Genomic DNA, 22,731 nt, shown 5'->3' with positions numbered 1-22,731 from the left:
AGTAAACTTCATAATGTGACTGGCTCAACTACAGTAAACTTCATAATGTGACCGACTCAACTACAGTAAACTAAACTGTGACTGGCTCAATGTAAACTGGACTCAACTACAGTAAACTTCATAATGTGACTGGCTCAACTACAGTAAACTTCATAATGTGACTGGCTCAACTACAGTAAACTTCATAATGTGACCGACTCAACTACAGTAAACTTCATAATGTGACTGGCTCAACTACAGTAAACTTCATAATGTGACCGACTCAACTACAGTAAACTTCATAATGTGACTGGCTCAACTACAGTAAACTTCATAATGTGACCGACTCAACTACAGTAAACTTCATAATGTGACCGACTCAACTACAGTAAACTTCATAATGTGACCGACTCAACTACAGTAAACTTCATAATGTGACCGGCTCAACTACAGTAAACTTCATAATGTGACTGGCTCAACTACAGTAAACTTCATAATGTGACTGGCTCAACTACAGTAAACTTCATAATGTGACTGGCTCAACTACAGTAAACTTCATAATGTGACTGGCTCAACTACAGTAAACTTCAAACTACAGTAAACTTCATAATGTGACTGACTCAACTACAGTAAACTTCATAATGTGACTGACTCAACTACAGTAAACTTCATAATGTGACCGACTCAACTACAGTAAACTTCATAATGTGACCGACTCAACTACAGTAAACTTCATAATGTGACTGGCTCAACTACAGTAAACTCATAATGTGACCGACTCAACTACAGTAAACTTCATAATGTGACTGGCTCAACTACAGTAAACTTCATAATGTGACTGGCTCAACTACAGTAAACTTCATAATGTGACTGGCTCAACTACAGTAAACTTCATAATGTGACCGACTCAACTACAGTAAACTTCATAATGTGACTGGCTCAACTACAGTAAACTTCATAATGTGACCGACTCAACTACAGTAAACTTCATAATGTGACCGGCTCAACTACAGTAAACTTCATAATGTGACCGACTCAACTACAGTAAACTTCATAATGTGACCGACTCAACTACAGTAAACTTCATAATGTGACTGGCTCAACTACAGTAAACTTCATAATGTGACCGACTCAACTACAGTAAACTTCATAATGTGACTGGCTCAACTACAGTAAACTTCATAATGTGACTGGCTCAACTACAGTAAACTTCATAATGTGACTGACTCAACTACAGTAAACTTCATAATGTGACCGACTCAACTACAGTAAACTTCATGTAAAATAATGAGACATGAAAAACGGCAATCTTCTTTACCTCCTAACGTATTGCACAAGTTGACTGCAGGTACTTAAAAAGTAGCTACAAATATTCAAATGTATTGGAAAAACATCTAAGAAATATTTGACGGTATTGAAAAACCATCCTGTGGCCTTTTCCGAATCAAATGATATCACATTTTATTTGTCACATGCGCCGAATACAACAGTGAAATGCTTACTTACACGCTTACTTACTTACTTAATTAACCATCAATGCAGAAAAAAATTGTGTTAAAGTATTTACTAAATAAACTAAATGTTAAGGGCTTGTAAGTAAGCATTTCATAGTAAGGTCTACACCTGTTGAATTTGTATGTACCGTCACTGGGGACGACGTCATCGATGCTCTTATTGATGAAGCCGGTGACTGATGTGGGGGTGTTACTCCTCAATGCCCTCGGAGGAATCCCGGAACATATTCCAGTCTGTGCTAGCAGAAACAGTCCTGTAGCTTAGCATCTGCGTCATCTGACCACTTCCATATTACCGAGTCACTGGTACTTCCTGCTTTAGTTTTTCCTTGTAAGCAGGAATCATGAGGATAGAATTATGGTCAGATATGCCAAATGGAGGGCGAAGGAGAGCTTCATTGAGTGTAGTCTTAGTGCCAGCATCAGTTTGTGGTGGTAAATAGACAACTACGAAAAATATAGATGAAAACTTTCTTCGTAGATAGTGTGATCTACAGCTTATCATGAGATACTCTACCTCAGGCGAGGAAAACCTTGAGACTTCATTAATATTAGATTTTGTGCACCAGCTGTTATTGACAAATAGACACAGACCTCCACCCTTTGTCTTACTGGAGGCAGCTGTTATTGACCAATAGACACAGACCTCCACCCTTTGTCTTACTGGAGGCAGCTGTTATTGACCAATAGACACAGACCTCCACCCTTTGTCTTACCGGAGGCAGCTGTTCTATCTTGCTGATGGAACTAAAACCCAGCCAGCTGTTATTGACAAATAGACACAGACCTCCACCCCTTGTCTTACCGGAGGCAGCTGTTCTATCTTGCTGATGGAACTAAAACCCAGCCAGCTGTTATTGACCAATAGACACAGACCTCCACCCTTTGTCTTACCGGAGGCAGCTGTTATTGACCAATAGACACAGACCTCCACCCTTTGTCTTACCGGAGGCAGCTGTTATTGACCAATAGACACAGACCTCCACCCTTTGTCTTACCGGAGGCAGCTGTTCTATCTTGTTGATGGAACTAAAACGCAGCCAGCTGTTATTGACCAATAGACACAGACCTCCACCCTTTGTCTTACCGGAGGCAGCTGTTATTGACAAATAGACACAGACCTCCACCCGTTGTCTTACCGGAGGGAGCTGTTATTGACAAATAGACACAGACCTCCACCCTTTGTCTTACCGGAGGCAGCTGTTATTGACCAATAGACACAGACCTCCACCCTTTGTCTTACCGGAGGCAGCTGTTATTGACAAATAGACACAGACCTCCACCAGTTGTCTTACCGGAGGGAGCTGTTATTGACAAATAGACACAGACCTCCACCCTTTGTCTTACCGGAGGGAGCTGTTATTGACCAATAGACACAGACCTCCACCCTTTGTCTTACCGGAGGGAGCTGTTATTGACCAATAGACACAGACCTCCACCCTTTGTCTTACCGGAGGGAGCTGTTATTGACCAATAGACACAGACCTCCACCCTTTGTCTTACCGGAGGCAGCTGTTCTATCTTGCTGATGGAACTAAAACCAGCTGTATATTATCCATGTCGTTGTTCAGCCAAGACTAGATGAAACATAAGTTACTACAGTTTTTAAATGTCCCGTTGGTAGGATAGTCTTTATCGGCGCTCATCCATGTTGTTATCCAATGAAAACGTTAGCACGTTGGCTAATAGGACTGATGGTAGAGGGGGGTTATCCACTAGCCGTCAGATTCTTACAAGGCACCCCGAGACCCACGACCCCTATATATCCGTCTCTTCTTCATGTGAATGACTGGGATTTGAGCCTTGTCGGGTGTCTGAAGTAAATCCTTTGTGTCCGACTCGTTAACGAAAAAAATCTTCTTCCAGTACGAGGCGAGGAATCGCTGTTCTGACATCCAGAAGCTCTTTTCGGTCATAAGAGACTGTTATGTACAAAATAAGTTACCAACAACGTGAAAAAACACACACGATTGGTTAGGAGCCCGTAAAAATGGCAGCCATCTTCTCCGGAGCTGTTATTACATCAAATACGGTACATATACAATATACCGCCAAAACCCAGTCCGTGCTCTCTCTTGTATCTTCATTTAATTTACACCTGGCTTCCATTTATTTTATTCTACTCCCAAGATGCAACAGTATCTTTAAAAAACGGATACTTTACGGTCTTTTTTACACCATTACATGTATCTCTTTAGTTTCTAGCTTGCACCATGTATTTTATTCTATTTCTAAACATTAGTGTCTTTGTCATTGCATCAGTTTGTATCAGCTAGGTCCCCATCCCCCTTTAATTGTGGTATTATCGAAACAAAATCTTTTTTATACATTTTCTGAATGAATGATCATGAGACTCTCCTGTGTACCTCCTTTAGCAGCTGATGGGGACTACTGGCGTCTGTTGAACCCCGGGGAATACAAAGTGACGGCGTGGGCGGAGGGATACATTCCCTCCGTGAGGCGGTGCAACGTCGGGCCCGAAGCACGCCCCACCATCTGTGACTTCATCTTGATCAAGACTCCACGGCAGAGGGTGAACGAGATCCTAGCTAAAGGAGGGAGGTTACCCCAGGATCTACAACTGAAGCTGAGAGCACTGAGGCTCCGGAAACTAAGAGCCTCCACCAAGGCCATCAATCAGCGGAGGAAGAACAGCCGCAAGGCCAGGGGAACACGGTTCGCTAGGGCACCACGCCCTCTCACACCCCTGGCCTGAGAGACAGCGTCTCTAATGACACCCTATTCCCCACATGGCTCTGGTCAAAAGAAGTGCACTATATAAAGGGAATAGGGTGCCATAGGGCTCTGGTCAAAAAGTAGTGCACTATATAGAGAATAGGGTGCCATAGTCTCTGATCTAAAGTAGTGCACTATGTAGAGAATAGGGTGCCATAGGGCTCTGGTCTAAAGTAGTGCACTATATAGAGAATAGGGTGCCATTTGGGACTTGAGGCTTTGAAACGACGGGGGTGTTTGAGATGGACTACATTGTAGTCAGCGACTACAGACAGACTGAAATACAAAACGTCAATGAGAAGTCATTTTTAGAAAGGCGATTTGTAAATCCGACTGCTATGTAGTCGATCTGAAACAAGACACAGCGGCTTCAACACAAGTCTGTATTCCCCTGTGAATGTTATGATTTCAGATTTGAATAGCAGAGTCGTACAGGGAGATTGTATGTGCTCTAACTAGCTTGTTGGGACAGTGGTCAACATGGTCAGTTGTTTGTTAAAAAGGTAGAGAAATAATGAAGTTGATGAGGCTGTATCTTTACATTGGTAGGAATATTTCATACCTTCTAACTAGTTGTTTGGCTTGTTGGGAAAGTGGTCAACAGTAGCTAGGTTTCCATCCAATTGGCGACAGATTTTCATGCAAATATATATATTTTTTAATCTGCATAAAGAGAATCTGCATAAAGAAAATCTGCATAAAGAAAATCTGCACATAGAAAATCTGCATAAAGAAAAACTGCATATAGAAAATCTGCATATAGAAAATCTGCATAAAGAAAATCTGCATATAGAAAATCTGCATATTTTCCCACCAGTGGTGTTTCCACCAAACTGGATTTGTTGCGGATAAAACGTCAGTCCGTGATGACGTAGTGCGCAAAAATAGTACTTTTTCACTTAACGGTTTTCACGTTACCGAATTAAAAATCAAAAGTTCAATGTTTTTTCCATCGCATTTTCAACTCGTATCGATAGTTTGTTGCGCTGAATAGCACACTCACGTGCGTACTCTAGCCAACAGCTCGGGTAAAGCCATCTACACGATGAGATTATTAGGGATCAGAGAGAAGATATGTTTGTTGTTGTCGACCCGGCAGTCATCATGTCACCAGACTAAGACCGTGGATATGTATTGTGAAGGAGCGGTCCAGCTCACAGCTTCCATTCACCACCCTGTGATGTTCATCATAACTCCATTCATCTGTAGCCTAATAAACTACATGGTTTCCCCGAGTCGTAGTGAGAGGACCACACGCCAATATCATCTCGTGACTTCCCAACTTTACTTTGATACGGTTCGATAGCAATTATATCAATATTTGCGCATAAAAGACGCCATTTCTCGCATAATTTAAATTTTCCCGACAAAAAAAAAAAAGGTGTGAACGAAACAAATTGTCTGTCGACATTTATAAAAATTGTACTGAAACGACCTGTTTCCATCACAGTTTCAATTTGTCAATTTTTTTTGTTTTTATACAGTGTGACTTTACTGAAATAGACACTGTGAATGGAAACGTGGTTAATGACAATAGATCTGGGACCAGGCGTGTGAATATTCAGTTTAGTTTATCCTCTGGTCTTTAGCTGTTTTTACACTTAACTATCGACTATATAGAAGAAGACCTTTTATGATGACGAGGGGAGGCCACGGCAGTATCAGCTGGCCTGATACGTTGTATATCATTGTGTGTTTTGACTATTTCATTAAAGGACAATTTGGGTAGAAAGAGTCGGGTCAATAATGTACTTGAACCACGGAGACCTGTGATGAAAACGTGCGTCGTTTCCTCTTTTGCTGCGTAGGACCTGCTGTCAGTCTGAGGTTAAGGTTAGTATATTTATACACACACACACACACACACACACACACAGACGTGAAAGACAAACAGAGGATTTTTAAAAACAAGGTAAAAAGGCAGGGCAAGGGGACTTAGAACTCCAGAGAAGAACAATGTATACAAAACAGATTGTTCAATTAATGTCAAGCTTCTGATACCCCTGAAGGAGAAGGTATCACACACACACACACACACACTCCTGAAGGAGAAGGTATCACACACACACACACACACACTCCTGAAGGAGAAGGTATCACACACACACACCCCTGAAGGAGAAGGTATCACACACACACACACACACACACACACACACACTCCTGAAGGAGAAGGTATCACACACACACACACACACACCCCTGAAGGAGAAGGTATCACACACACACACACACTCCTGAAGGAGAAGGTATCACACACACACACACACTCCTGAAGGAGAAGGTATCACACACACACACACACACACTCCTGAAGGAGAAGGTATCACACACACACACACACACACTCCTGAAGGAGAAGGTATCACACACACACACACTCCTGAAGGAGAAGGTATCACACACACACACACACACTCCTGAAGGAGAAGGTATCACACACACACACACACACACTCCTGAAGGAGAAGGTATCACACACACACACACACACACTCCTGAAGGAGAAGGTATCACACACACACACTCCTGAATGAGAAGGTATCACACACACACACACACACACTCCTGAAGGAGAAGGTATCACACACACACACACACACACTCCTGAAGGAGAAGGTATCACACACACACACACACACTCCTGAAGGAGAAGGTATCACACACACACACACTCCTGAAGGAGAAGGTATCACACACACACACACACACACTCCTGAAGGAGAAGGTATCACACACACACACACACACTCCTGAAGGAGAAGGTATCACACACACACACACACACACTCCTGAAGGAGAAGGTATCACACACACACACACACACACACTCCTGAAGGAGAAGGTATCACACACACACACACACACTCCTGAAGGAGAAGGTATCACAAACACACACACTCCTGAAGGAGAAGGTATCACACACACACACACACACACTCCTGAAGGAGAAGGTAACACACACACACACACACACTCCTGAAGGAGAAGGTATCACACACACAGGCTCATTCCTCTAACTAATATGATCATGTGGAGTGAATGTGATTGAACTAAAATGCTGATATAGTGGGAAATTATTTGATTTAAAATACATTAGCAGAAGAATCAAATCTGAAAGAGCTTTGTCTTCCAGCAAATCAAATGTATTTATATAGCCCTTCGTACATCAGCTGATATCTCAAAGTGCTGTACAGAAACCCAGCCTAAAACCCCAAACAGCAAGCAATGCAGGTGTTGAAGCACGTTGGCTAGGAAAAACTCCCTAGAAAGGCCAAATCCTAGGAAGAAACCTAGAGAGGAACCAGGCTATGTGGGGTGGCCAGTCCTCTTCTGGCTGTGCCGGGTGGAGATTATAACAGAACATGGCCAAGATGTTCAAATGTTCATAAATGACCAGCATGGTCGAATAATAGTAAGGCAGAACAGTTGAAACTGGAGCAGCAGCATGGCCAGGTGGACTGGGGACAGCAAGGAGTCATCATGTCAGGTAGTCCTGGGGCATGGTCCTAGGGCTCAGGTCAGTTGAAACTGGAGCAGCAGCATGGCCAGGTGGACTGGGGACAGCAAGGAGTCATCATGTCAGGTAGTCCTGGGGCATGGTCCTAGGGCTCAGGTCCTCCGAGAGAGAGAAAGAAGGAGAGAATTAGAGAACGCACACTTAGATTCACACAGGACACCGAATAGGACAGGAGAAGTACTCCAGATATAACAAACTGACCCTAGCCCCCCGACACATAAACTACTGCAGCATAAATACTGGAGGCTGAGACAGGAGGGGTCAGGAGACACTGTGGCCCCATCCAAGGACACCCCCGGACAGGGCCAAACAGGAAGGATATAACCCCACCCACTTTGCCAAAGCACAGCCCCCACACCACTAGAGGGATATCTTCAACCACCAACGTACCATCCTGAGACAAGGCTGAGTATAGCCCACAAAGATCTCCGCCACGGCACAACCCAAAGGGGGGCGCCAACCCAGACAGGATGACCACAACAGTGAATCAACCCACTCAGGTGACCCCCTCCAGGGACGGCATGAGAGAGCCCCAGTAAGCCAGTGACTCAGCCCCTGTAATAGGGTTAGAGGCAGAGAATCCCAGTGGAAAGAGGGGAACCGGCCAGGCAGAGACAGCAAGGGCGGTTCGTTGCTCCAGAGCCTTTCCGTTCACCTTCCCACTCCTGGGCCAGACTACACTCAATCATATGACCCACTGAAGAGATGAGTCTTCAGTAAAGACTTAAAGGTTGAGACCGAGTTTGTGTCTCTGACATGGGTAGGCAGACCGTTCCATAAAAATGGAGCTCTATAGGAGAAAGCCCTGCCTCCAGCTGTTTGCTTAAAAATTCTAGGGACAATTAGGAGGCCTGCGTCTTGTGACCGTAGTGTACGTGTAGGTATGTATGGCAGGACCAAATCAGAGAGATAGGTAGGAGCAAGCCCATGTAATGCTTTGTAGGTTAGCAGTAAAACCTTGAAACCAGCCCTTGCTTTGACAGGAAGCCAGTGTAGAGAGGCTAGCACTGGAGTAATATGATCAATTTTTTTGGTTCTAGTCAGGATTCTAGCAGCCGTATTTAGCACTAACTGAAGTTTATTCAGTGCTTTATCCGGGTAGCCGGAAAGTAGAGCATTGCAGTAGTCTAACCTAGAAGTGACAAAAGCATGGATTAATTTTTCTGCATCATTTTTGGACAGAAAGTTTCTGATTTTTGCAATGTTACGTAGATGGAAAAAAACTGTCCTCGAAATGGTCTTGATATGTTCTTCAAAAGAGAGATCAGGGTCCAGAGTAACGCAGAGGTCCTTCACAGTTTTATTTGAGACGACTGTACAACCATTAAGATTAATTGTCAGATTCAACAGAAGATCTCTTTGTTTCTTGGGACCTAGAACAAGCATCTCTGTTTTGTCCGGTTTAATAGTAGAAAGTTTGCAGCCATCCACTTCCTTATGTCTGAAACACATGCTTCTAGCGAGGGCAATTTTGGGGCTTCACCATGTTTCATTGAAATGTACAGCTGTGTGTCATCCGCATAGCAGTGAAAGTTAACATTATGTTTTCGAATGACATCCCCAAGAGGTAGAATATATAGTGAAAACAATAGTGGTCCTAAAACGGAACATTGAGGAACACCGAAATTTACAGTTGATTTTTCAGAGGACAAACCATTCACAGAGACAAACTGATATCTTTCCGACAGATAAGATCTAAACCAGGCCAGAACATGTCCGTGTAGACCAATTTGGGTTTCCAATCTCTCCAAAAGAATGTGGTGATCGATGGTATCAAAAGCAGCGCTAAGGTCTAGGAGCACGAGGACAGATGCAGAGCCTCGGTCCGATGCCATTAAAATGTCATTTACCACCTTCACAAGTGCCGTTTCAGTGCTATGATGGGGTCTAAAACCAGACTGAAGCATTTCGTATACATTGTTTGTCTTCAGGAAGGCAGTGAGTTGCTGCGCAACAGCCTTCTCTAAAATTTTTGAGAGGAATGGAAGATTCGATATAGGCCGATAGTTTTTTATATTTTCTGGGTCAAGGTTTGGCTTTTTCAAGAGAGGCTTTATTACTGCCACTTTTAGTGAGTTTGGTACACATCCAGTGGATAGAGAGCCGTTTATTATGTTCAACATAGGAGGGCCAAGCACAGGAAGCAGCTCTTTCAGTAGTTTAGTTGGAATAGGGTCCAGTATGCAGCTTGAAGGTTTAGAGGCCATGATTATTTTCATCATTGTGTCAAGAGATATAGTACTAAAACACTTGAGCGTCTCTCTTGATCCTAGGTCCTGGCAGAGTTGTGCAGACTCAGGACAACTGAGGTTTGGAGGAATACGCAGGTTTAAAGAGGAGTCCGTAATTTGCTTTCTAATAATCATAATCTTTTCCTCAAAGAAGTTCATGAATTTATCACTGCTAAAGTGAAAGTCATCCTCTCTTGGGGAATGCTGCTTTTTAGTTAGCTTTGCGACAGTATCAAAAAGGAATTTCGGATTGTTCTTATTTTCCTCAATTAAGTTAGAAAAATAGGATGATCGTGCAGCAGTAAGGGCTCTTCAGTACTGCACAGTACTGTCTTTCCAAGCTAGTCGGAAGACTTCCAGTTTGGTGTGGCGCCATTTCCGTTCCAATTTTCTGGAAGCTTGCTTCAGAGCTCGGGTATTTTCTGAATACCAGGGAGCTAGTTTCTTATGAGAAATGTTTTTAGTTTTTAGGGGTGCAACTGCATCTAGGGTATTGCGCAAGGTTAAATTGAGCTCCTCAGTTAGGTGGTTAACTGATTTTTGTCCTCTGGCGTCCTTGGGTAGACAGAGGGAATCTGGAAGGACATCAAGGAATCTTTGTGTTGTCTGTGAATTTATAGTCCAGGATTATGAGGAAAAACATTAAGATCCACAACATTTATTCCATGGGACAAAACTAGGTCCAGCGTATGACTGTGACAGTGAGTGGGTCCAGAGACATGTTGGACAAAACCCACTGAGTCGATGATGGCTCCGAAAGCCTTTTGGAGTGGGTCTGTGGACTTTTCCATGTGAATATTAAAGTCACCAAAGATTAGAATATTATCTGCTATGACTACAAGGTCCGATAGGAATTCAGGGAACTCAGTGAGAAACGCTGTATATGGCCCAGGAGGCCTGTAAACAGTAGCTATAAAAAGTGATTGAGTAGGCTGCATAGATTTCATGACTAGAAGCTCAAAAGACGAAAACGTCATTTTTTTTTGTAAATTGAAATTTGCTATCGTAAATGTTAGCAACACCTCCGCCTTTGCGGGATGCACGGGGGATATGGTCACTAGTGTAGCCAGGAGGTGAGGCCTCATTTAACACAGTAAATTCATCAGGCTTAAGCCATGTTTCAGTCAGGCCAATCACATCAAGATTATGATCAGTGATTAGTTCATTGACTATAATTGCCTTTGAAGTAAGGGATCTAACATTAAGTAGCCCTATTTTGAGATGTAAGGTATCATGATCTCTTTCAGTAATGACAGGAATGGAGGTGGTCTTTATCCTAGTGAGATTGCTAAGGCGAACACCGCCATGTTTAGTTTTGCCCAACCTAGGTCGAGGCACAGACACGGTCTCAATGGTGATAGCTGAGCTGACTACACTGACTGTGCTAGTGGCAGACTCCACTAAGCTGGCAGGCTGGCTAATAGCCTGCTGCCTGGCCTGCACCCTATTTCATTGTGGAGCTAGAGGAGTTAGAGCCCTGTCTATGTTAATAAGATGAGAGCACCCCTCCAGCTAGGATGGAGTCCGTCACTCCTCAGCAGGTCAGGCTTGGTCCTGTTTGTGGGTGAGTCCCAGAAAGAGGGCCAATTATCTACAAATTCTATCTTTTGGGAGGGGCAGAAAACAGTTTTCAACCAGCGATTGAGTTGTGAGACTCTGCTGTAGAGCTCATCACTCCCCCTAACTGGGAGGGGGCCAGAGACAATTACTCGATGCCGACACATCTTTCTAGCTGATATGTACGCAGAAGCTATGTTGCGCTTGGTGATCTCTGACTGTTTCATCCTAACATCGTTGGTGCCGACGTGGATAACAATATCTCTATACTCTCTACACTCGCCAGTTTTAGCTTTAGCCAGCACCATCTTCAGATTAGCCTTAACGTCAGTAGCCCTGCCCCAGTTTTAGCTTTAGCCAGCACCATCTTCAGATTAGCCTTAACGTCAGTAGCCCTGCCCCAGTTTTAGCTTTAGCCAGCACCATCTTCAGATTAGCCTTAACGTCGGTAGCCCTGCCCCCTGGTAAACAGATTAGCCTTAACGTCGGTAGCCCTGCCCCCTGGTAAACAGATTAGCCTTAACGTCGGTAGCCCTGCCCCCTGGTAAACAGATTAGCCTTAACGTCGGTAGCCCTGCCCCCGGGTAAACAGTGTATGATCGCTGGATGATTCGTTTTAAGTCTAATACTGCGGGTAATGGAGTCGCCAATGACTAGAGTTTTCAATTTGTCAGAGCTAATGGTGGGAAGCTTCGGCGTCTCAGACCCCGTAACGGGAGGAGTAGAGACCAGAGAAGACTCGGCCTCTGACTCCGACCCGTTGCTTAATGGGGAAAACCGGTTGAAAGTTTCTGTCGGCTGAATGAGCGACACCGGTTGAGCATTCCTACAGCATTTCCTTCCAGAAACCGTGAGAAGGTTGTCCGGCTGCGGGGACTGTGCCTGGGGATTTATACCAACGTTACTATCTGTACTTACTGGTGGCACAGACGCTGTTTCATCCTTTCCTACACTGAAATTACCACCTAAAGACACCCTCTGGGTATTACATCTTGTATCAGCACCACCTAGAGACACCCTGTGGGTATTACATCCTGTACCAGCACCACCTAGAGACACCCTCTGGGTATTACATCTTGTACCAGCACCACCTAAAGACACCCTCTGGGTATTACATCTTGTACCAGCACCACCTAGAGACACCCTGTGGGTATTACATCCTGTACCAGCACCACCTAGAGACACCCTCTGGGTATTACATCTTGTACCAGCACCACCTAGAGACACCCTCTGGGTATTACATCCTGTACCAGCACCACCTAGAGACACCCTCTGGGTATTACATCTTGTACCAGCACCACCTAGAGACACCCTGTGGGTATTACATCTTGTACCAGCACCACCTAGACACCCTGTGGGTATTACATCTTGTACAAGCACCACCTAGACACCCTGTGGGTATTACATCTTGTACAAGCACCACCTAGACACCCTCTGGGTATTACATCTTGTACCAGCACCACCTAGACACCCTGTGGGTATTACATCTTGTACCAGCACCACCTAGCCACCCTGTGGGTATTACATCTTGTACAAGCACCACCTAGACACCCTGTGGGTATTACATCCTGTACCAGCACCACCTAGAGACACCCTCTGGGTATTACATCTTGTACCAGCACCACCTAGAGACACCCTCTGGGTATTACATCCTGTACCAGCACCACCTAGAGACACCCTCTGGGTATTACATCTTGTACCAGCACCACCTAGAGACACCCTCTGGGTATTACATCTTGTACCAGCACCACCTAGAGACACCCTGTGGGTATTACATCCTGTACCAGCACCACCTAGAGACACCCTCTGGGTATTACATCTTGTACCAGCACCACCTAGAGACACCCTGTGGGTATTACATCTTGTACCAGCACCACCTAGAGACACCCTGTGGGTATTACATCTTGTACCAGCACCACCTAGAGACACCCTCTGTGTATTACATCCTGTACCAGCACCACCTAGAGACCCTCTGGGTATTACATCCTGTACCAGCACCACCTAAAGACACCCTCTGGGTATTACATCCTGTACCAGCACCACCTAGAGACACCCTCTGGGTATTACATCTTGTACCAGCACCACCTAGAGACACCCTCTGGGTATTACATCTTGTACCAGCACCACCTAGAGACACCCTCTGGGTATTACATCTTGTACCAGCACCACTTAGACACCCTGTGGGTATTACATCTTGTACCAGCACCACCTAGACACCCTGTGGGTATTACATATTGTACCAGCACCACCTAGAGACACCCTGTGGGTATTACATCCTGTACCAGCACCACCTAGAGACTCCCTCTGGGTATTACATCCTGTACCAGCACCACCTAGAGACACCCTGTGGGTATTACATCTTGTACCAGCACCACCTAGAGACACCCTCTAGGTATTACATCCTGTACCAGCACCACCTAGAGACACCCTCTGGGTATTACATCTTGTACCAGCACCACCTAGAGACACCCTCTGGGTATTACATCTTGTACCAGCACCACCTAGAGACACCCTCTGGGTATTACATCTTGTACCAGCACCACTTAGACACCCTGTGGGTATTACATCTTGTACCAGCACCACCTAGACACCCTGTGGGTATTACATATTGTACCAGCACCACCTAGAGACACCCTGTGGGTATTACATCCTGTACCAGCACCACCTAGAGACTCCCTCTGGGTATTACATCCTGTACCAGCACCACCTAGAGACACCCTGTGGGTATTACATCTTGTACCAGCACCACCTAGAGACACCCTCTAGGTATTACATCCTGTACCAGCACCACCTAGAGACACCCTCTGGGTATTACATCTTGTACCAGCACCACCTAGAGACACCCTCTGGGTATTACATCTTGTACCAGCACCACCTAGAGACACCCTCTGGGTATTACATCTTGTACCAGCACCACCTAGAGACACCCTCTGGGTATTACATCTTGTACCAGCACCACCTAGAGACACCCTCTGGGTATTACATCTTGTACCAGCACCACCTAGAGACACCCTCTGGGTATTACATCTTGTACCAGCACCACCTAGAGACACCCTCTGGGTATTACATCTTGTACCAGCACCACCTAGACACCCTCTGGGTATTATATCCTGTACCAGCACCACCTAGAGACACCCTGTGGGTATTACATCTTGTACCAGCACCACCTAGAGACACCCTCTGGGTATTACATCCTGTACCAGCACCACCTAGACACCCTCTGGGTATTACATCCTGTACCAGCACCACCTAAAGACACCCTCTGGGTATTACATCCTGTACCAGCACCACCTAGAGACACCCTCTGGGTATTACATCCTGTACCAGCACCACCTAGAGACAACCTGTGGGTATTTAATCCTGTACCAGCACCACCTAGAGACACCCTCTGGGTATTACATCTTGTACCAGCACCACCTAGAGACACCCTCTGGGTATTACATCTTGTACCAGCACCACCTAGAGACACCCTCTGGGTATTACATATTGTACCAGCACCACCTAGAGACACCCTCTGGGTATTACATCTTGTACCAGCACCACCTAGACACCCTGTGGGTATTACATCTTGTACCAGCACCACCTAGACACCCTGTGGGTATTACATATTGTACCAGCACCACCTAGAGACACCCTCTGGGTATTACATATTGTACCAGCACCACCTAGACACCCTGTGGGTATTACATCCTGTACCAGCACCACCTAGAGACTCCCTCTGGGTATTACATCCTGTACCAGCACCACCTAGAGACACCCTCTAGGTATTACATCCTGTACCAGCACCACCTAGAGACACCCTGTGGGTATTACATCCTGTACCAGCACCACCTAGAGACACACTCTGGGTATTACATCCTGTACCAGCACCACCTAGACACCCTCTGGGTATTACATCTTGTACAAGCACCACCTAGACACCCTCTGGGTATTACATCTTGTACCAGCACCACCTAGACACCCTCTGGGTATTACATCTTGTACCAACACCACCTAGACACCTAGACACCCTCTGGGTATTACATCTTGTACCAGCACCACCTAGAGACACCCTCTGGGTATTACATTTTGTACCAGCACCACCTAGAGACACCCTCTGGGTATTACATCTTGTACCAGCACCACCTAGACACCCTCTGGGTATTACATCTTGTACCAACACCACCTAGACACCTAGACACCCTCTGGGTATTACATCTTGTACCAGCACCACCTAGAGACACCCTCTGGGTATTACATCTTGTACCAGCACCACCTAGAGACACCCTCTGGGTATTACATCTTGTACCAGCACCACCTAGAGACACCCTCTGGGTATTACATCTTGTACAAGCACCACCTAGACACCCTCTGGGTATTACATCTTGTACCAGCACCACCTAGACACCCTCTGGGTATTACATCTTGTACCAACACCACCTAGACACCTAGACACCCTCTGGGTATTACATCTTGTACCAGCACCACCTAGAGACACCCTCTGGGTATTACATCCTGTACCAGCACCACCTAGACACCCTCTGGGTATTACATCTTGTACCAGCACCACCTAGACACCCTCTGGGTATTACATCCTGTACCAGCACCACCTAGAGACACCCTCTAGGTATTACATCCTGTACCAGCACCACCTAGAGACACCCTGTGGGTATTACATCCTGTACCAGCACCACCTAGAGACACACTCTGGGTATTACATCCTGTACCAGCACCACCTAGACACCCTCTGGGTATTACATCTTGTACAAGCACCACCTAGACACCCTCTGGGTATTACATCTTGTACCAGCACCACCTAGACACCCTCTGGGTATTACATCTTGTACCAACACCACCTAGACACCTAGACACCCTCTGGGTATTACATCTTGTACCAGCACCACCTAGAGACACCCTCTGGGTATTACATTTTGTACCAGCACCACCTAGAGACACCCTCTGGGTATTACATCTTGTACCAGCACCACCTAGACACCCTCTGGGTATTACATCTTGTACCAACACCACCTAGACACCTAGACACCCTCTGGGTATTACATCTTGTACCAGCACCACCTAGAGACACCCTCTGGGTATTACATCTTGTACCAGCACCACCTAGAGACACCCTCTGGGTTGCATCTTGTACATCTTCTGGGTATTACCAGCACCACCTAGAGACACCCTCTGGGTATTACATCTTGTACAAGCACCACCTAGACACCCTCTGGGTATTACATCTTGTACCAGCACCACCTAGACACCCTCTGGGTATTACATCTTGTACCAACACCACCTAGACACCTAGACACCCTCTGGGTATTACATATTGTACCAGCACCACCTAGAGACACCCTCTGGGTATTACATCCTGTACCAGCACCACCTAGACACCCTCTGGGTATTACATCTTGTACCAGCACCACCTAGACACCCTCTGGGTATTACATCTTGTACCAACAACACCTAGACACCCTCTGGGTATTACATCTTGTACCAGCACCACCTAGAGACACCCTCTGGGTATTACATTTTGTACCAGCACCACCTAGAGACACCCTCTGGGTATTACATCTTGTACCAGCACCACCTAGACACCCTCTGGGTATTACATCTTGTACCAACACCACCTAGACACCTAGACACCCTCTGGGTATTACATCTTGTACCAGCACCACCTAGAGACACCCTCTGGGTATTACATCTTACCAACACCACCTACCAGCATCTTGTATCCAGCACCACCTAGAGACACCCTCTGGGTATTACATCTTGTACCAGCACCACCTAGAGACACCCTCTGGGTATTACATCTTGTACAAGCACCACCTAGACACCCTCTGGGTATTACATCTTGTACCAGCACCACCTAGACACCCTCTGGGTATTACATCTTGTACCAACACCACCTAGACACCTAGACACCCTCTGGGTATTACATCTTGTACCAGCACCACCTAGAGACACCCTCTGGGTATTACATCCTGTACCAGCACCACCTAGACACCCTCTGGGTATTACATCATGTACCAGCACCACCTAGACAGGACGGTATCTCTCCAGGAACAGGGTTGGAGATAAAACCTACAGGAGGGTATTTCTCCAGGAACAGGGTTGAAGTTCAAACCTAGAGGAGGGTATCTCTCTCCAGGGACAGGGTTGGAATTCAAACCTACAGGAGGGTATCTCTCTCCAGGGACAGGGTTGGAGTTCAAACCTACAGGAGGGTATCTCTCTCCAGGGACAGGGTTGGAGTTCAAACCTACAGGAGGGTATCTCTCTCCAGGGACAGGGTTGGAGTTCAAACCTACAGGAGTGTAGCTCTCCAGTAACTGCACTCTGGAGCAGGTTTTCATCAAGGATCTCTGTACTTTGCTTCATCCGTCTTTCCCTCATCCTGACTAGTCTCCCAGTCCCTGCCGCTGAAAAACATCCACACATCATGATCAAATCAAAGTTTATCAAGTCAAAGTTTATTTGTCAGGTGAGCCGAATACAAAGGGTGTAGGTAGATCTTACAGTAAAATGCTTACAAATGCTGCCATGATGCTGCCACCACCATGCTTCACAGTAGGGATGGTGCCAGGTTTCCTCCAGACGTGACGCTTGACATGCAGGCCAAAGAGTTAAATCTTGGTTTCCTCATACCAGAGGATCTTGTTTCTCATGGTCTGAGAGTCCTTTAGGTGCTTTTTGGCAAACTCCAAGCAGGCTGTCATGTGCCTTTTACTGAGAAGTGGCTTCCGTCTGGCCACTCTACCATAAAGGCCTGATTGGTGGAGTGCTGCAGAGATGGTTGTCCTTCTGGAAGATTCTCATCTCCACAGAGGAACTCTGGAGCTCTGTCAGAGTGACCATCGGGTTCTTGGTCACCTCCCTGACCAAGACCCTTCTTCCCCGATTGGTCAGTTCTAGGAAGAGTTTTGGTGGTTCTAAATATCTTCCATTTAAGAATGATGGAGGCCACTTTGTTTTTGGGGACCTTCAATGCTGCAGAAATGTTTTGGTATCCTTCCCCAGATCTGTGCCTCGACACAATCCGGTCTCAGACCTCTACGACATTACCTTCGACCTCATGAAAATCCACTGTCAACTTGTGGGACCTTATATAGACAGGTGTGCGCCTTTCCAAATCATTCTCCCATCAATTGAATTTACCACAGGGGGACTCCAATCAAGTTGTAGAAACATCTCAAGGATGATCAATGGAAACAGGATGCACCTGAGCTCAATTTCATGTCTCACAGCAAAGGGTCTAAATACTTATGTAAATAAGGAATTAATTTTTTTCTTTCTTTTTTGCAAAAAGATCTAAAAACCTGTTTTCGCTTTGTCATTGTGGGATATTGTGATGTCATTATGGGATATTGTGATGTCATTATGTGATATTGTGATGTCATTATGGGGTATTGTGATGACATTATGGGATATTGTGATGTCATTATGTGATATTGTGATGTCATGATGGGGTATTGTGATGTCATTATGGGGTATTGTGATGTCATTATGGGATATTGTGATGTCATGATGGGATATTGTGTGTAGATTGATGAGGACATTTTTTTATTTAATCCATTTTACAATAAGGCTGTAACATAACGAAATGTGTGGAAAAGTCAAGGGGTCTGAATACTTTCCGAATTCACTGTATGTTGTGGTTGGTTTGGTAATTGGCGTGCCCTGTGTGTTACGGTACCAAAAGAGGTGCACTCAATTTACTCCGTTTGGGGCCCGTTCCGTCCTGACACACAAACACACGAGGCGTCATGCCCCCTCAGATTTGTCCTGTTCAAAAAATGAATAATATGTTGTTGTTGTTTCTCTGTCATACTATTAGCTACCCAGCACTTTGATGAAGAAGTCTTTAGCTAGCCCAGATAGGGTCCGAACCTCCCCTCCTCATAACTAGCTACCCAGAAGCCATTTCAGGCTAGAGTCCAGTTAGAGTAGCTAGCCCAGATAGGTTCCCAACCTCCCATCCTCATAACTAGCTACCCAGAAGCCATTTCAGGCTAGAGTCAAGTTAGAGTAGCTAGCCCAGATAGGTTCCCTACCTCCCATCCTCATAACTAGCTACCCAGAAGCCCTTTCAGGCTCGAGTCAAGTTAGAGTAGCTAGCCCAGATAGGTTCCCAACCTCCCATCCTCATAACTAGCTACCCAGAAGCCATTTCAGGCTAGAGTCCAGTTAGAGTAGATAGGTTCCCAACCTCCCATCCTCATAACTAGCTACCCAGAAGCCATTTCAGGCTAAAGTCCAGTTAGAGTAGCTAGCCCAGATAGGTTCCCTACCTTCCATCCTCATAACTAGCTACCCAGAAGCCATTTCAGGCTAGAGTCAAGTTAGAGTAGCTAACCCAGATAGGTTCCCAACCTCCCATCCTCATAACTAGCTACCCAGAAGCCATTTCAGGCTAGAGTCAAGTTAGAGTAGCTAGCCCAGATAGGTTCCCTACCTCCCATCCTCATAACTAGCTACCCAGAAGCCATTTCAGGCTAGAGTCAAGTTAGAGTAGCTAGCCCAGATAGGTTCCCTACCTCCCATCCTCATAACTAGCTACCCAGAAGCCATTTCAGGCTAGAGTCAAGTTAGAGTAGCTAGCTTGTCTAACTATCTTAGTTGCCTCCCCTGCTGGCAATAACTAAATGTACTAAATAAGACTCACATTCCTTTCCACCTTTATTTTTAGCAGAGAACCCCCCCCCCCCTCATAATATTGAGTTGAGCGTTTAAAAAAACGCAGCAGCATTATCAGCTCAAACCGGTGCGCCTGGCACCTACCACCGTACCCTGTTCAAAAGGCACCTACCACCGTACCCTGTTCAAAAGGCACCTACCACCGTACCCTGTTCAAAGGCACCTACCACCGTAAAAGCACCTACCACCGTGTTCAAAGGCACCTACCACCGTACCGTGTTCAAAGGCACCTACCACCGTTCTGTTCAAAAGGCACCTACCACCGTACCCTGTTCAAAGGCACCTACCACTGTACCCTGTTCACCTACCACCGGCAAAGGCCTTACCACCGTACCCTGTTCAAAGCACCTACCACCGTACCCTGTTCAAAGGCACCTACCACCGTTCAAAAGCACCTACCACCGTGTTCAAAAGCACCTACCACTGTACCCTGTTCAAAAGCACCTACCACCATACCCTGTTCAAAGGCACCTACCACCGTACCCTGTTCAAAAGGCACCTACCACCGTACCCTGTTCAAAAGGCACCTACCACCGTACCCTGTTCAAAGGCACCTACCACCGTACCCTGTTCAAAGGCACCTACCACCGTACCCTGTTCAAAGGCACCTACCACCGTACCCTGTTCAAAGGCACCTACCACCGTACCCTGTTCAAAAGGCACCTACCACCGTACCCTGTTCAAAGGCACCTACCACCGTACCCTGTTCAAAGGCACCTACCACCGTACCCTGTTCAAAGCACCTACCACCGTCCCTGTTCAAAGGCACCTGTTCAAAAGGCACCTACCACCGTACCCTGTTCAAAGGCACCTACCACCGTACCCTGTTCAAAAGGCACCTACCACCGTACCCTGTTCAAAGGCACCTACCACCGTACCCTGTTCAAAGGCACCTACCACCGTACCCTGTTCAAAGGCACCTACCACCGTACCCTGTTCAAAAGCACCTCCCACCGTTCAAAAGGCACCTACCACCGTTCAAAAGCACCTACCACCGTACCCTGTTCAAAAGCACCTACCACCGTACCCTGTTCAAAAGCACCTACCACCGTACCCTGTTCAAAAGCACCTACCACCGTACCCTGTTCAAAAGCACCTACCACCGTACTCTGTTCAAAAGCACCTACCACCGTGTCAAAAGGCACCTACCACCTGTTCACCCACTGTTCAAAGGCACCTAAAGCCACCACTGTACCCTGTTCAAAGGCACCTACCACCGTACCCTGTTCAAAGGCACCTACCACCGTACCCTGTTCAAAAGCACCTACCACCGGCACCCACTGTACCCTGTTCAAAGGCACCTACCACCGTACCCTGTTCAAAAGCACCTACCACCGTACCCTGTTCAAAGCACCTACCACCGCACTTAAAGGCACCTACCACTGTACCCTGTTCACCGTACCCTGTTCAAAAGCACCTACCACCGTACCCTGTTCAAAAGCACCTACCACCGTACCGTGTTCAAAGTGTTCAAAGCACCTACCACCGTACCCTGTTCAAAAGCACTTACCACCGTACCCTGTTCAAAAGCACCTACCACCGTAAAAGCACCTACCACCGTACCCTGTTCAAAAGCACCTACCACCGTACCGTGTTCAAAAGCACCTACCACCGTACCCTGTTCAAAAGCACTTACCACCGTACCCTGTTCAAAAGCACCTACCACCGTACCCTGTTCAAAGGCACCTACCACCGTACCCTGTTCAAAAGGCACCTACCTCCGTACCCTGTTCAAAGGCACCTACCACCGTACCCTGTTCAAAAGGCACCTACCTCCGTACCCTGTTCAAAAGGCACCTACCTCCGTACCCTGTTCAAAAGGCACCTACCACCGTACCCTGTTCAAAGGCACTTAAATATTTTATCTTGTCCATTTACCCTCTGAATGGCACACGAACACAATTCATGTCTCAATTATCTCAAGGCTTAGAAATCCTTCTTTAAAACCACCTGTCTCCTCCCCTTCATCTACATGTCTCCTCCCCTTCATCTACATGTCTCCTCCCCTTCATCTACATGTCTCCTCCCCTATCATCTACACTGATTGAAGTGGATTTAACTCCACTGGATGTCATAAGGTGAATGCACCAATTTGTAAGTCGCTCTGGATAAGAGCGTCTGCTAAATGACCTAAATGTAAATGTAAATGTAACAGGTGACATCAATAAGGGATTATAACCTGGATTCACCTGGTGTAGACTCTACACGGTGTAGACTCTACACGGTACGTCATGGAAAGAGCAGGTGTTTCGTATTGTTGGGGATACTCAGTGTAATTGACTGTCGACTCATTGGCCAAAAGGGGAATGGGTATATTTATCAGTAGATCACATGATGTATTACTGTAATTAAAAAATGGCCTCATACATTTTAAACTATGTATTTTACAACAGTAAAATTAACACAATATTTATCTTATTCAGTCACAGGAGGTTGGTGGGTCCTTAATTGGGAGGAACGGGCTCGAGGTAATAACTGGAGCGGAATGATATCAAATACAACAAACACATGGTTTCCG

General features: G+C 46.0%; 1 protein-coding gene across 2 annotated transcripts in view; it reads left to right on the top strand.

Moving 5' to 3' along the window:
• Positions 1-5,961, top strand: part of LOC115116033 (probable carboxypeptidase X1) — a 71,769-nt gene extending 65,808 nt beyond the window's left edge. Inside the window, exon 13 of one of the 2 annotated variants that reach the window (XM_065025953.1) lies at positions 3,872-5,961. In XM_065025953.1, the coding sequence (XP_064882025.1) occupies positions 3,872-4,209 (338 nt within the window). In that variant the 3' untranslated portion in view covers positions 4,210-5,961. Of the gene's footprint in view, positions 1-3,868 lie in introns of both variants that reach the window. The other variant, XM_065025952.1, reaches the window with a different exon arrangement.
• The last annotated feature ends 16,770 nt before the right edge of the window (positions 5,962-22,731 follow it).

Source organism: Oncorhynchus nerka, linkage group LG12, assembly GCF_034236695.1.
Source record: "Oncorhynchus nerka isolate Pitt River linkage group LG12, Oner_Uvic_2.0, whole genome shotgun sequence".
Classification (NCBI taxonomy): domain Eukaryota; kingdom Metazoa; phylum Chordata; class Actinopteri; order Salmoniformes; family Salmonidae; genus Oncorhynchus; species Oncorhynchus nerka.
Note: the sequence above shows the minus strand (reverse complement) of the source record. Positions and strands in the feature narration are given on the sequence as shown.